Source organism: Populus trichocarpa, chromosome 2 (genome assembly GCF_000002775.5).
Source record: "Populus trichocarpa isolate Nisqually-1 chromosome 2, P.trichocarpa_v4.1, whole genome shotgun sequence".
In the NCBI taxonomy this organism is placed as follows: domain Eukaryota; kingdom Viridiplantae; phylum Streptophyta; class Magnoliopsida; order Malpighiales; family Salicaceae; genus Populus; species Populus trichocarpa.
Genome location: NC_037286.2, coordinates 22,218,088 through 22,231,909, shown reverse-complemented (window position 1 = coordinate 22,231,909; position 13,822 = coordinate 22,218,088). Strand labels below are relative to the sequence as shown.

General features: G+C 31.8%; 1 protein-coding gene across 3 annotated transcripts; it reads left to right on the top strand.

Annotated features, from left to right (window-relative positions):
• Positions 1 to 4,311: 4,311 nt before the first annotated feature.
• On the top strand, positions 4,312 to 13,546 carry LOC7489911 (uncharacterized protein At3g49140). Of its 3 annotated transcripts, none has more exons than XM_024594527.2 (12): positions 4,312 to 4,477; positions 5,120 to 5,243; positions 5,486 to 5,711; positions 5,920 to 5,941; positions 6,037 to 6,101; positions 7,239 to 7,355; positions 7,446 to 7,544; positions 8,983 to 9,136; positions 9,873 to 9,982; positions 10,307 to 10,456; positions 12,078 to 12,173; positions 13,260 to 13,546. In XM_024594527.2, exons 1-12 carry the CDS (start codon positions 4,426 to 4,428, stop codon positions 13,371 to 13,373), a joined length of 1,329 nt encoding a protein of 442 aa, XP_024450295.1. In that variant the 5' UTR covers positions 4,312 to 4,425; the 3' UTR covers positions 13,374 to 13,546. The 3 variants fall into 3 exon arrangements, with proteins under 3 accessions (XP_024450295.1, XP_002302882.1, XP_024450296.1); XM_002302846.4 differs by having other exon boundaries at positions 5,839 to 5,941; XM_024594528.2 differs by lacking the exons at positions 5,920 to 5,941; positions 6,037 to 6,101.
• The last annotated feature ends 276 nt before the right edge of the window (positions 13,547 to 13,822 follow it).

Here is a 13,822-nt window from a genome sequence, read left to right as displayed (position 1 = left end):
CCTACATTGGTATCTTAATTTTTTCAATTATGTTTTTATTTATCATTGATTACTTATTTATTTATTTACACAATGGTTAGTGGTTTATTTAATTGGATGCGCTCGATTTACATTTACAATTTTTTATGTAAAAAACCGCGTTGAAAATTTCAACATGTTCAAGTTTATTTGATCATGTATTGGTGTTTTAAATTTGATCTTTATTCTTATGATTTTTTTCCTTAACTTTTTTATAAAAGTTTTGTTCTTTCTAATTTTACTCTTCAATTCAAGTTGATAGTGTATTATTTGTTTCGTCCTTATTTATCGATTATATATATATATATATATATATATATATATATATATATATATATATATATATATTCTCATTTGCTATCATTACCTCCTTTTTGGTCTAATATGATTTAAATAAAATCAACTTATTTAGTTGATTGAGACTAAAACAAGTTTAGTGTCACTAAAACAAGTTTATATATATATATATTGAAACTCTAAAACATGTGGGGAAAGTACTGTAGTTTTCCTCACAAAACACTGTGGATTGCTACAGTGTTTCCCCCACATAATTTTTTTTTTGTTGGTTATTGTTATTATTATTATATTATTGATACACTATAGCTAGCTGCCTTGCTTTTCCTTATAGACTTGGAAATTAGTTGACTTGCATAAACAAAATCATGATGGTGCATTAAATGCTTTGACAATTTACCAGTGTCTTTTCTCTATGCAAGTGAGTCTTTTCTTCTTCTCTGTAGTTGAGAGAGTTGTTTTTTGTGTAGGCTTAGAAAGGCTTTGGATTTTCTGAAGGCTTAGAAAGGCTTGGAAATATTTGAAAAAACAGGCCAAGAGACAATGAGCTTACACAGCTCATTTTCATGTCTTGGGAGCTGTGTTCAGCAGCGGCTTAGACATGGGGATGAAATATATGCATAGCTAGCTGCCTTATTTTTCCTTTGGGCTTGGAAAGCATTTGACTTCCATAAGCATTTGTTTTGATCTTGGCTTCGCTGTGGAGTTTTCTCTGCAACATTAAGAGAGCTACTGCCATTTGTTTCTTGATGGATATGTCACGTGATTCATTAATTAAAATTAAAAATAATGAGTCACGTAGATCTTTGATAATCACATTTGTAATCTCCTCAGCAACAGCTTGAGTAATGTCTTTTTGACTATCTGAAGAAGTCAATTTGTTATATCTAAGAGCTTCACTAAAAGTAACTCTTTTAATAGCTTCATTATTTCTGGAAAGGAAATACAAGAGCTCTGGATAATTTCATCAAAATCAAAATCCATTTCAATTCATTTCTATATACATGTAATAAGTATGTTGATTAAATTATGCTTAATCATTTTTAGACATTTAATTGAGGAACAATGCCTAGTGTCCGTGTAAGAGGAACAATGCTTGAAAAAACATATTTTCTATTTGATATTTTACTTACAAACAAATCATGTGAATATTAAATTTCAATAAACTACTCTGTCAATGTAAAAGATGTCAAGAATAGTGGTTTTGCATGAACATTAATTTATTCTTTTATAATAAGAAAAGAAACATTTAATTGATTAAATTAGCAGATTCAAACATTTATTTTCATAATCTTTTTTATTTTTCTTATAACTTTTGATTCTTTACTTGATTAGTTTTGAGAATTTCATTTAATTCAGGTTTTTATTAATTAATTCTATTTAGCTACTATTTAAATAAGTTCGTACACTATTTTTTTGAAAAAGTTAAGAATCAGTGGCATTGAGAATTTATTGAATTAAAATTTTCTCTAATATTAAGACTTAAAAAAAACTCTAATATCATTCCTTTTGCTTTACCTTGCTTCAATTCTAACTTGGATAATTACATGTTAAATCTATCATTACTCATGAGGAGCGCATGCGAATTTAATTAACTATGATTAAAATCTTTGTTTTATAATAAAATAAAATAAAATAATTAAGCTACATGATTCTGGTGATTTACCTTCACGATGCCAGCACATGAAATTGTTGCTGGAGTTGAAGGGTATGTGCGAGGCGTGGACAATCTTTCTTTCTGCTTTGCTTCGGAGTTCCAAAAAAAAAAAAAATTACTTAATAATTTAAATTTAAATTATTAAGTAATTTTTCAAAATATAATTTATATTATTATATAATATACACCTTCAAATGAAAACCCTTTAGTTTTGAAATTTACACGAACTCACATTATCTTGTACTTAATTTTTATTAAATAAATAAAAATAATGAGATTCGAATTGATAACCGCTTGATCATTAAGGTTGTGATACCATGTTAAATAACTAATTCAACCCAAAAACTTAAACTATAAAGTGAGATCTCAAAATATAATTTATATTATTTTCTAACAGGAAGATCATAAATTTATTAATTTGTAATGCTTTTTTAAATACTCACTTTACTATTGAATAAAAAGAAAATTAAAAAGAAAAATCAATAAACCTTTAGCTTAATTGCATGCTTCCACACCTGTTTTTTCTTAAGAAATCTCATGTTTAAATAAACATTGTTTATTAAACTTGTTTAATGGGTAAATTCAAGATTCGGTTGACCAGCAACTAATCTAAATCTAATTAACGTTAATTTAAAAATTCAACTCATTATCTAGTTAAAACCTATTATTTTTTAATTAATTTTTAGATTAACTCACCAAATTGTAATATATACTTTGTTTTCAATCCATCCGGATTGAATTTAATTAACTATGATTAAAATATTTTTTTTATAATAAAATAAAATAAAAGTTGTGTGCGCTTATGTCACTTCCAATACATCAAAAGTAAAAAAAAAGATAAATGAATCATCATCATTGTGTTTAGGCTATAGTTTTTATACAAACAAGATATTCGCATCTTTGAAAAAATGCTAAAAAGATAGATAGAGTGTTTTCAACCGCAAACCGGCTTCTAGCTCTCCACCGGTGAAATTCATTCATAATTTGGATCTCCTCCTTCGATAATTGTGGCATCCAAAATTTTAAAGATTTCACACGTATATATTAAGAATATTATAGTAAAATAAAGAAAGAAATAATCATATAATATATAATATATAATAAAATGATTTTATATGTTTTGAATTATGTTCACAAATTTTAAAGATTTCACACGTATATATTAAGAATATTATAGTTAAATAAAGAAAGAAATAATCATATAATATATAATATAATGATTTTATATGTTTTGAATTATGTTCACAAATGAAGAAAAATAATATTATAGTCAGAATCAATGTAATTTTAGAGAATTCTTAGATATTTCAAGGGCATCCAACATCAATCCACAAACTCAAGATGATCATAGAAAAAAAAACTAAGCACATATTTACAAGAATATAATATTAATTCTAATAAATAAAGGATTATTCATAATTATAATTGTACGACAAATTTTTTTTCTAGACAAAACAATACTAATCTCATAAAATTTCCATTATTAAATGCAATTTTTTTTTTATATAATTAACATTTGAATTCATGAAACGTCTTGATGCAACATTACAATCTTTATCACCATCTTTAGGGTGGTTCGGGATGGTGGACAAACAGTGCTTCTAATTTTTTTAAAAAATTATTTTTTTGTGTGTATTTTGATTATTTGGATATACTAACATTAAAAATAAAATTTAAAAATTTAAAAAATATTTTAATATATTTTTAAATAAAAAAAATTTAAAAAATAACCAATCATATTCCTAAAAAACTCTTAAAAACCTTCAAGACTTTTGATGTGAGATTAATAAGACACCGTTTGGGAATGTGGTGCAAATCACGTTTCATAAAAATTTAAATTTTTTTTGTTAAAAATTAATTTTTTTATATGTTTTACATCGTTTTGATGCGCTGATCTCAAAATTATTTTTTAAAAATAAAAAAAATATTATTTTGATGCATTTCAGCACGAAAAATATTTTGAAAAATAACCACAACCACACTCCTAAACAGGCACCAAATAATTTCCAATGTGAATCAAGGAGAAGAATTACATTGTTATTAAAGCACTCCTTAGTCCTTAGAGTTTCATGATATTTTTTCTTAATTCTTGTAAAAAAGAAAAAAAAATTGAATGTCTAACTTCATTTTATTGCCAAACTGAAAACTAAAATACAAAAGTATTATTATTATTATTATTATTTAATTTTGCCTTTTTAAAATAAAATAAAATAAAATAAAATTCTGGATACCAACGAATTTCACAAAATAGATGCCACTGACATGTCATGCATTGGACATCTAATGTATGTCAGTGAAAGTCTAGTCTTCTGGACACGACCGCTCTGACACAGATTTTGATGGCCCAATCCCTCCACTTAACACATAACACATAACACAAACGACACACAAACACCATCCTTTTCATATCCCTCCTCTCCCCTCCTCTCTTCCCATCGCATCTTCTTCTCTCTCTCATGGTGATCGCTGCAGCAGCGGCAGCAGCTATTGCTTCTTCGCTTTCACTCGGTAATTACTATGACCTTCTTTTAATGCTTTTGTTTCTTCTTTTTCTTTGTTAATTAGGGTGCGTTGCGTGCATGCTCCCTCCCCATTGATTTCAAGAATCGAACCCGACCCAAAAGAGAGCGACTCTTTTCTTGAAAACCCATTTTGTGTTTTGGAGAAAGGCTCTATTTCTTAGCTCTGTTTTGATGCCTCTTTGCTTAGTCCACTGCAAATCAGAAGAACGTATTAATATGAAGACATTAGGAAAGGCACTTCAGTTTTTGATACCCTTTTTCCATAAAGACTTTTATTTGAAGGGTATCAGCTTGCTATTAATTTGTTTTCTCGCTGAGAATGCAAGAAATGAATGTGAATGAATTCAATTCTTTCTTTTCCTTTTTCTTCTAAAAATTCTGGTTGCAGTACAAATACATTTTATGCATTGGTTGGGATGGGTTGATGGGGAATTAGCTTTCTGGAACCTGAAAAAAGAGAGAAAGAAATAAGTAATAAATTTCATTAATCTACTTTTGTCATTGACTGAGGATTTTGCTTTTTAATTCTTCCTTTTCAGCATCTCTGTTCATCGAATTTGCTCCTCTTAAACTCCATGTTTTTTTCATTCAAGGTGTTTTTCTTGATGTTTATGTATACTGTTTTCAGGTACTTCCCATTGTCAACTATGCCAGGCAGATGCCTTTTGCTGCTCAACATCACACGGGGGCACAAATAGCTGGAACAAATCTCCTATTGACAGTTGCAGACCTTGTGACCTTTCCAGCATAAGGTGAATATATTCATTTTTGATAAAGATACGCAGCACAGGAAGTTGGAAATCATGTTCAAAGCATGAGATTGACTTAGTTCTTTCATATAATTTTTTTTTTTTAAATTAGCTACATGTTTGAATATTTTTAAGTTTTTCATACAATTCCAAGGCATTGATATTCCTTCAATCCTGTCTCTTGTTATTAGCTGTTTTTTTCTGGAATATTTTATGAAGATAGTATTTTTTATGTTAAATTTCAGGTACAGAAATCCATTTTTTGGATCAACACAGTTCCAATGGTCATCTGTGGGCCGTAATCTTTGCCTTCAGAAAGTTTCAGTTGCTGCAGATTACTCTGATTCGGTTCCTGATTCATCTAATTACACAAGTCATCGAGGTTATCATCCACTAGAAGAGGTGAAACTTAGCAAAAGGACTCGTGAAACTCAGCTCACCTCTGCTGAAATAGCAAGGACAACTGTTGAGGTGGGTGTTTGGATAGTTTTATGGAAGCATAGAATTAAAATTTCAGTGTCATAGGTCTACTTGCTATAAATGCCATGATTTTTTCTCTGTGTAAGAATTCATAGTCGTGCCTTTCATTTTGTTTTAGGCTAATACTAGTGCTTTGCTGGTTTTTCCTGGATCCGTACATTGTGAACCACATGGACAAATTTCCTGGGCCGAATTTCAGTATATCATTGATGACTATGGAGGTATACTCTAGCTGTAATGTGCATGAATAATCATACGTAAAACATCAACTTGGTTGATTTGACCTAATCCTCTTCTATTATGAATTTCTTCTCAGACATATTCTTTGAGATTTTTGACAATAGCAATATCTTACAAGATCGAGGAGCTAGCAACCCTGTGGTGAGGTCACACGTATTTATGTTTCATTGGATGAATCCAAAATATGTTTTAAGGGGCAAGAGTGAAATATTCTTTTTATGCCCCCTGCCAAAACACAAAAAAATGTCCCTGTTGATAACTGAACCAAAAAGGCAAAAACATTGTAGCACAATGGTGAACAAGTTGAATAACAACGCAAAATTTGGGAGAATTTTCGTGTACACTCAACGTTTAGAAGTCCAACAAGCCAAAAAGCTCTTCAATAAGATGTTATTTGAACCCTAGCATGTAAATTTAGGGTGACAGGGAAAAAGAAGACTACTAGAACTAGAGAAGCAATGTTGAGAGGTGGAGATTTTTGCATGTGAACAGGGAACTATAGAAGTGTATTCCTCTATTATATTTTTAGTTTCTTTGGAATAAGTGCAAGAAAAAAGATTCAAGGGTTATTCCTTGTTATCCTATTTATCAGATTATTGGACACTTGTGGAATACAGTGAAAACTTTTGGATGACTGAAGTGATGCTGTTACACACTTGCTATGCAGTTGGTGTTATCTGTGAATGCTTAGTCCCCTTTGGAGCCTTTTTTTCTGGATATCTTCTACTCATATACGTAACCCTAAAAAGATGATTTTGTTACTAGTTAAAAGGTAATAAATGATGGAAAAATGATTAGCTATAAAATAAATTGGTTGATTCTGCCTAGATATTTATTACTGTAAATTACAAACTCTCAAAGTTTTGCTCTGGTTACTTGCCGCATATTTTATTTTCAAAAAGCAGTAGAAAAATAACTGCCCTGTAATGAAATTGTTAGTTTATCTTAAAGATTTAACCTGTATTCCTTGCACAATAAAAATTTGTTCAAACAGCAGAATATCATTGGCAAAAAAAAAGAAACACAGCCCTTTAAAGCCCCCTAATATGTAGGTGGAGAACCTGTCAGTCAGCTAACAGAAGGCCTGCAACATGATCAGGATGCAATTATAGGGTGTGAAGCATATGTTTTTAAAAATAAAGGGTGGAATATGTAATCCCTTAAAGATGTTTTTTCTTTTCTTTTTGTAAGTTACCGTAATAATCTGTTTCCTCTTTTCTGTTGCTCGAGTTGCATGAATTTGAATTTCTTCTTAAAGCATTCATGAATTCTTTTCAGAATGTTTTGATTGGGATGGATATTCCAATGTACGAGAATAAAAAGGTAGTCAATGAATACAATATTTTCAATGTTGGCAGTGAAGATGATATACCATTTGATGAGGATTACTTTGAGGTTAGTAATCACTGCTCCTCATTTCTGGGTTGAATCTTGCACATCCTTATGAGTTATTCTGCAAACTGAAGTTACATGAAAATCAAATAGGTAATGGATTCGGAAGACTCTGAAGTTCCAGTTGATTGGGGAATGCCATATACTTCCAGCTTGGTTCATCCTATTTATTTTGCCAAGTGCATGACAAAGGTGATTACAACTTGGTTTCCTAGTTAATATAGCGAATTACTGACTTGGATGGAAATCTTCATAATTCATAACTGTTCTTGGAAATCTTAATAAAGATTGTTGACAGGCAATCATTATTAATATTTTTTCAGTCTTCTTTCAATTTAAGATATTTGGCGTTGAACTGTTTTTATTAGTAATTGTTCTACATGGTCATTGCTTAAGACATGGTGCCATACCACCATGGCAATGGTCTGGGACTGGCTAAATTTGTATGGTTCAGAGAACAATCATTGGGTTATGACACCCATTTCACGTGGCATGCAGATTTTGTATCACTGCTTCTTTTTTTCTTTTCCTAAAAATTGAAATTGCAAATCAAATTAGTAAATTGGATCCTTGGTTGTTGTCTTACTTATCTGACTTTTTTAGATGAAAGTATCCATAAAATTTTTGTTATTCCTTTTTACAGTTGCTACAAATATTATAGAAGATTTCTTAAAAAGAAAAACTATTTTAAAATTTCAATTCATGCCTGTATTTTTTTATTTATATTCACCCCACAGATAATTAACTCCAAAATTAATAAAACCAATTCAGCAAATTAAATTGGACCCTAGTTATTTTCTTACAAGGGACCTTAGTTATTTTCTTGTGTTATCTTTGATGATTTTAGAAAGAATTTATATCTTTTAACAAACTTTATTGACATGAAAAAGGACTCATTAATTGAAAGGCAACATAAAATATTTATTCATGTTTATATCTTTAAAATAAAAAGGTCATAAATGTGTAATGGATAAAACATAATCCATAACCATTTTGATCCAATCCATACCCATCCATTTGCCACCTCTATTGTTAAATACTCCTTTTGTGGTTTAGTGTATTTTGTAACTATATATAGCTTGTAACTGTGGTCTATATATTCTTATAGGACAATGATTTTAGGAAATTGTGGCACCTTTTCAAAACCTTTCTATATTATCTATCATGTGCCCAGCTTTGCACAACGAAAAACCTAAGATACAAAGAACAAATAGCGGTCGATCTAACTCATTGGAAAACAAATTGTGATTCCAACAAAGACTAATATTTAAGTGAAAAAGTTCTATAAACTAAACCAAACCTTTGATCAAGTTAGAGATTTTAATACACAAAAAAGTAAAGAAATCAAGTATTTGAGGATACTAAGAGAAATTTTCCCCATAAATCTCTCGAAAGGAAACATGTGAAGAAAACGTGGAAGCAATGAAAATAATAATAGAGAAGGCATCTAAAAGTTCTTTTTGTGCCACAAATTAGGTCAGGAGTGAATTGATTCAGTTGGGTGCATGATAAATGATATAGATCAACTTTAGAAGGGTGGCAGTGCCGCAAAAGGGCAGTAGGAAATTAGACCTACTCTTTTATTTTATTTTTTTACTGCTTTAATTTACTGAATGCTGCATCCTCACAGGCAATCAATATGGAATACTATAGAAAAATGGACCATCCATCAAATGGTGTTTCTATTGTGGGTTGTCTGAGACCAGCTTTTTCTGATGAAGAATTATACTTAAGAACGTCATTTCACTGTGGGGATAGTGATGGCTATAATTCAGACCGGAAAGGTATCTTGTGGTTATGCTTACCTTGCTACACCATCTAATGTAACTTCTAAAGTTTGCTTATTGATTTTTGTTTTGTTAGGAATCCTTATAGGATTTCTAGTTGTCAAGTTACTAGCATTTGACTTTTAATAATATTAGTCAATTAGGATAAGAATTAATTTATTTTTGTAACAATTAGGATTGAGAACATTGAACTAGTGCAGATCAGCTATTAGGAGGATTTTTACCAGACAACTTATTTTATCAATCAATTACACAAGTTAGAGGTTTTCATCAAACCTAAATCTCATTCCCTTATTCCAACTTCAATTCTACTCATGCTTAAGCTATGTTTCTATTTTTTATGCTGTTTTTACTGTTCTTCATTCCTACTCTTCACGTAATTTACCTACCTTTAGTTGATACACACTGGTGGAGTGGGGCTGGTGGGGATACTAAAATCAGATGGATAATTTAAGGAACAAAATAATTGCATTGTGTAGCTGCACCAAGCTGATTTTTGGAATGGAATGCTTCCCAGCCAACACTCTTCATTGATGGTTCTCATGTAACTTTTCACCAATTAAAAATATGAACTGTATTTATTCAATCAAGGGCAGCTCTAGATATTTAGTGTAAACCTGAGCATTCAAGAACATCCTTTTCAGTTGGTGCCATCTCTCATTTACATTAGAACATACCTGTGATGTTGTTGTGCAATTATTCCGTCACACATATATCCTTTTTGCCTCTGTAGACACAGAAATTTTGAGCTTTAACTCCAAAAGTGATGTAAGCAGCTCTGGTTCAACTCTCCATTGCTTGGAGATCATGAGAATAGAGCTATTTTCATTGTATGGATCTCAGGTACATACTTATAACCATATTTGTAGAACATAAATCATAACCTGCATGACATTTTATGTTTTCGTGTCGGTGGTTGGAAGCCCAGCTCACAGGGTTAGTGGGAATAGATTTTACTTTGAAATATAATTAAGACACGTGAACAAAAAACAAAACATATGATTGCTTTTTTAATTAAGGCATCTGTTTTGGAATGATAGATTATTTCACCCATTACTAAATTCTATTTGGAGGGAAAGCATTTTATAATTTGTTTATGCAGTGGTTTCCACACTCAACAATTCAACGTTGTTCTATTACAACAGTGCATTTCTTTGGATATTGCAGTCTGCGGTTAGTTTACAAGATTTTCAAGAAGCAGAGCCTGATGTCCTTGCACACTCGACTCCAGCAATTTTAGAGCACTTTAGTGAAAAGGGAAGTAGATGCAATATTGCTCTTAAAGCTCTTTGCAAGAAGAAGGGTCTTCATGTTGAGGTAAATAAATGCTTTCGAGTTCTATCCCTCTATATTTCTGGTTTCTTGTATCAGATATTGTGCAAGCTGTACACAGCGTGTTTATTTTCTATGATCTGTAGAACACATTTCTTGTTCACTTGGATGTGTTGAAATTGTGTCATAGGTACTTGCTAACAAACCTCTGATAAAAAAGATAACAACTTCATTATCTTGTCTTTGTATGCTGTCCAAACTACTCAAAGGTAAGTAGCATTATTTTAGTTCTCTTTTGGTTGTCAACACTTCTCTAACCCCTTCACTTGAAAAAGAAAACCTTGCACTCTCATTAGTGACAGAAAAATAATTACAGCTTTCCACATTAAACATCAAATGAAGGACTTAAAACATCTTTATAAAATCGCTTAACTTGAAACCTTTCATGAAAAATCAATAAATGGATGGTCATGGAGAAGAAAATTCCAAACCAAGGTGGCTTGTTGATATTCAGAAAATCAAAATTATTGGTCACAGGATCAGCTTCAGATCTAATAGGACCCACTACTGATTTGTTTTCTCTCTCAATAAAGTCAGCATCTTTTGCTCTTCAATTTCTTATTGACTTGAGCCCAAAACTTTATTTTGTTCTGTTTCTCTCCTTCTTGAAACTCTTTCAGAAAAGTATCCTGGATGGCTATGATAACAGGTTCTTGATTGTTAAATCTGTTTTTAACAACAATTTGGAGCAAAACAGTTCTTTGTTCAACCATTCAACTTATTGTTGAAATCTTGAATTTGCTTCCTTATATTCACATTCTTCTGTACACGCTTCAACATTTTGAGGCAGAACAAAATTGCCTTGTCAAACTGAACAAGATTGAATATGATCTAACCATTCTATCACATCATCGTCAAGTTTGCAAATAAGCTTCATCCTTTGATCTTCAGAAATCTCATTAAACTCACAATGGGTTTCAAGTTTTGACAACCACTTACAAAATGTTTTGTCAAGTAACTTGCAGTCAGAAAATTCTTGAAAACCAAGAATGCATATATGAATAGATTGTCTATGAGAAATATTCTGACCGCAAAAAATATTGTTGTAACAATTCCATAATAGGACTCTTGAACGATTCATCTCTTCCTTATCCCCAGTTTTGCAAATTCTTTGAGCTCCATGTTATGCCTTAAAATCACTTGCAAATCTTATTCCATTGCTTCCTGACATAGAACAAAAGCAAAACACAATCTAATATGCAATTGAGCCTGTAAGAGAGGCAAAATTTATCAAACAATAAGCTATAAATTTATTAGTGGAAATTAACTCGTTTTGCCTTGTGTTTCCATTTATAAGCTATAAAAACCTAATTGGAATGAAAGTGGATGTCAAAATATACATCTTGCCTGTGCACTATTCAATCAGGTCTTGTTTGATAGTAAACCATATCAGGCTTGCTGAAAAAAACCACACCAGTCTATCAAATCATTGTGATGAAACTTAGAAATAGGGATGTGATTGGAGTCTCATTTGCAACATTCGTGTATCCCTGTTTAAGACACTTCTGCAGCATTTATGAGAAACTTATGTCTGCATTCCTGCTTAAGATCAGTTATTTATAGTTGGTCAGTTATTTACTGTCCGCATCCCTTTGATCTTATACAGAGAGCTAATTTGATTGGGGTTGATAGCCTTGGCATGGATGTTAGAATTTTCTCTGGGGTGGAAGCACGAACTCATCGGTTTCCCTTCAAAGTCCGGGTAAGTAATCTAAGGCACAGTTGAGATGTGTAGAATAGAAAATGACTTATCCAGGTTATGTCAGGTAATAGATTTTCTGATGTGAAAGCCTATCTGAATGTACAGTTGTAACTGTTCAAATTGTCTGGTTCCTACCAAAGTTGAAACAGTGTCAAATATGCTAAATAAGTTCTTTTGCATCATGCATTTGTAAAAATCAGTAGTGTTATTTGCTTAAATTTTCGCTGGAAAACCAATTTTACCTTTGGTATTTTATGCGCATGTTTAATGCATGTTCATCTCTTTTGAAATTGGTCCATAAAGTACAACACTTCTTTTGAAATATTGCATAGTAGTTACTTCTCATTCCAAAAATGTCCCTCGGCATTAGCCATATTATTTGTCTTCGAAAATTTCACATCACTTGATACGTTTTGTGAGTTGTCCATCACTCCTCTTGACCTTTTCAAAAGTTCTTTGCAAATCTTTCTTTGAAGTGCCTTTCTTCTAGCTAGATGCATATTTGTGTTTTCGGTACCAATCAAGTGCCATATAGCTCTCTAAGTTTTCTTAAACATCATTCTCGCTATTGCTTTTTGCTGGAATGTGCCTCATTCATTTTTCAACATCATTTGCTGGAATTTCCAAGCCTGGGTCAGAAGCTTTTGTTTCATTCCTTTATTCACTGCTGTGGGAAACTATGGATGTTTCTCCTAAAACTTGACCTTTGAGCACATCTGTAGAATTCATTGTAGTGGTACAATCTTCTGCCCTCTGATGTAAGGTTGTTTACTCCACATGTGAGTTCTTTTATATGAGAGGCACTGGAAATGTAACTGGTTGATGAGTTGAACGTTTCATGTACTATAAGGGCAATGTGTGCTTGCATTCATGTGCATTTTCTTGCCACCTTTTTACTTATGCGGGAAAACAAGTACCGATCACATGTACAAGCTAGGAAAATTTAAGTTTTTCTGGTCCTTTGGAAGTTAACAGAGGCGTTCATTGTTCTTCAGATTGATGATATGGATTGATGAATGTCTTGACACTGTATCCAGGACCAAAGTTTGCCCGTCTGTTAATATTTTTTGTCTATATAATTTGCAGGCTACCTGTAAAACTGCTGCACAAAAGCAGATTCATCAGCTGTTGTTCCCTAGGGCTCGCCGAAAAAAGTTTAAAACTCACGAAGATGAGCTTGGGGACTCCTCATATTTCTAACCTTGACGAGGGAACAAGAGATTTATTTTTATAATAAAGTCCAGGCTTGGTGGTTCGCTTTTCGTCCGTTTGTTTTTTAATCTGCTGGAGATTTGTCAGCAAAAGGTCGTTGTACTAACATATTTGTACATTATTTCAATAAAGGACCAGATGGGGCCACTCTGTTCATCCAATCTTATTAACATGATAAAATTTCTTTATGCTGTGCACCCCAATCCAGCATTCTTTAAGTTTTCAAGCTCGACGAACAACTCAAGGTTGGAACGAGGGAGTGGTGGCGACAATCTTTGGTTGTGCACTTACGGTGTTTGAGCTTAGCCACACATGCTGGTGAGACTAGGAAGCAAATCTAGAGAAATTGGTATGCTTCTCTTGGGTTTTTTTAGCCATTTAAGTTCAATATCCTGTGCAGTTGCCCCACAAAAATAGCTAAAAAGTTTTCTGACATA

Bases quoted from the DNA above. Each gene is read 5' to 3' on its own strand.
- LOC7489911 (XM_002302846.4), top strand. From the start codon at position 4,426: ATGGTGATCGCTGCAGCAGCGGCAGCAGCTATTGCTTCTTCGCTTTCA. The intron at 5,244-5,485 runs GTGAATATATTC...GTTAAATTTCAG, and splicing joins TGTGACCTTTCCAGCATAAG to GTACAGAAATCCATTTTTTG. The intron at 9,137-9,872 runs GTATCTTGTGGT...TTGCCTCTGTAG, and splicing joins CTATAATTCAGACCGGAAAG to ACACAGAAATTTTGAGCTTT.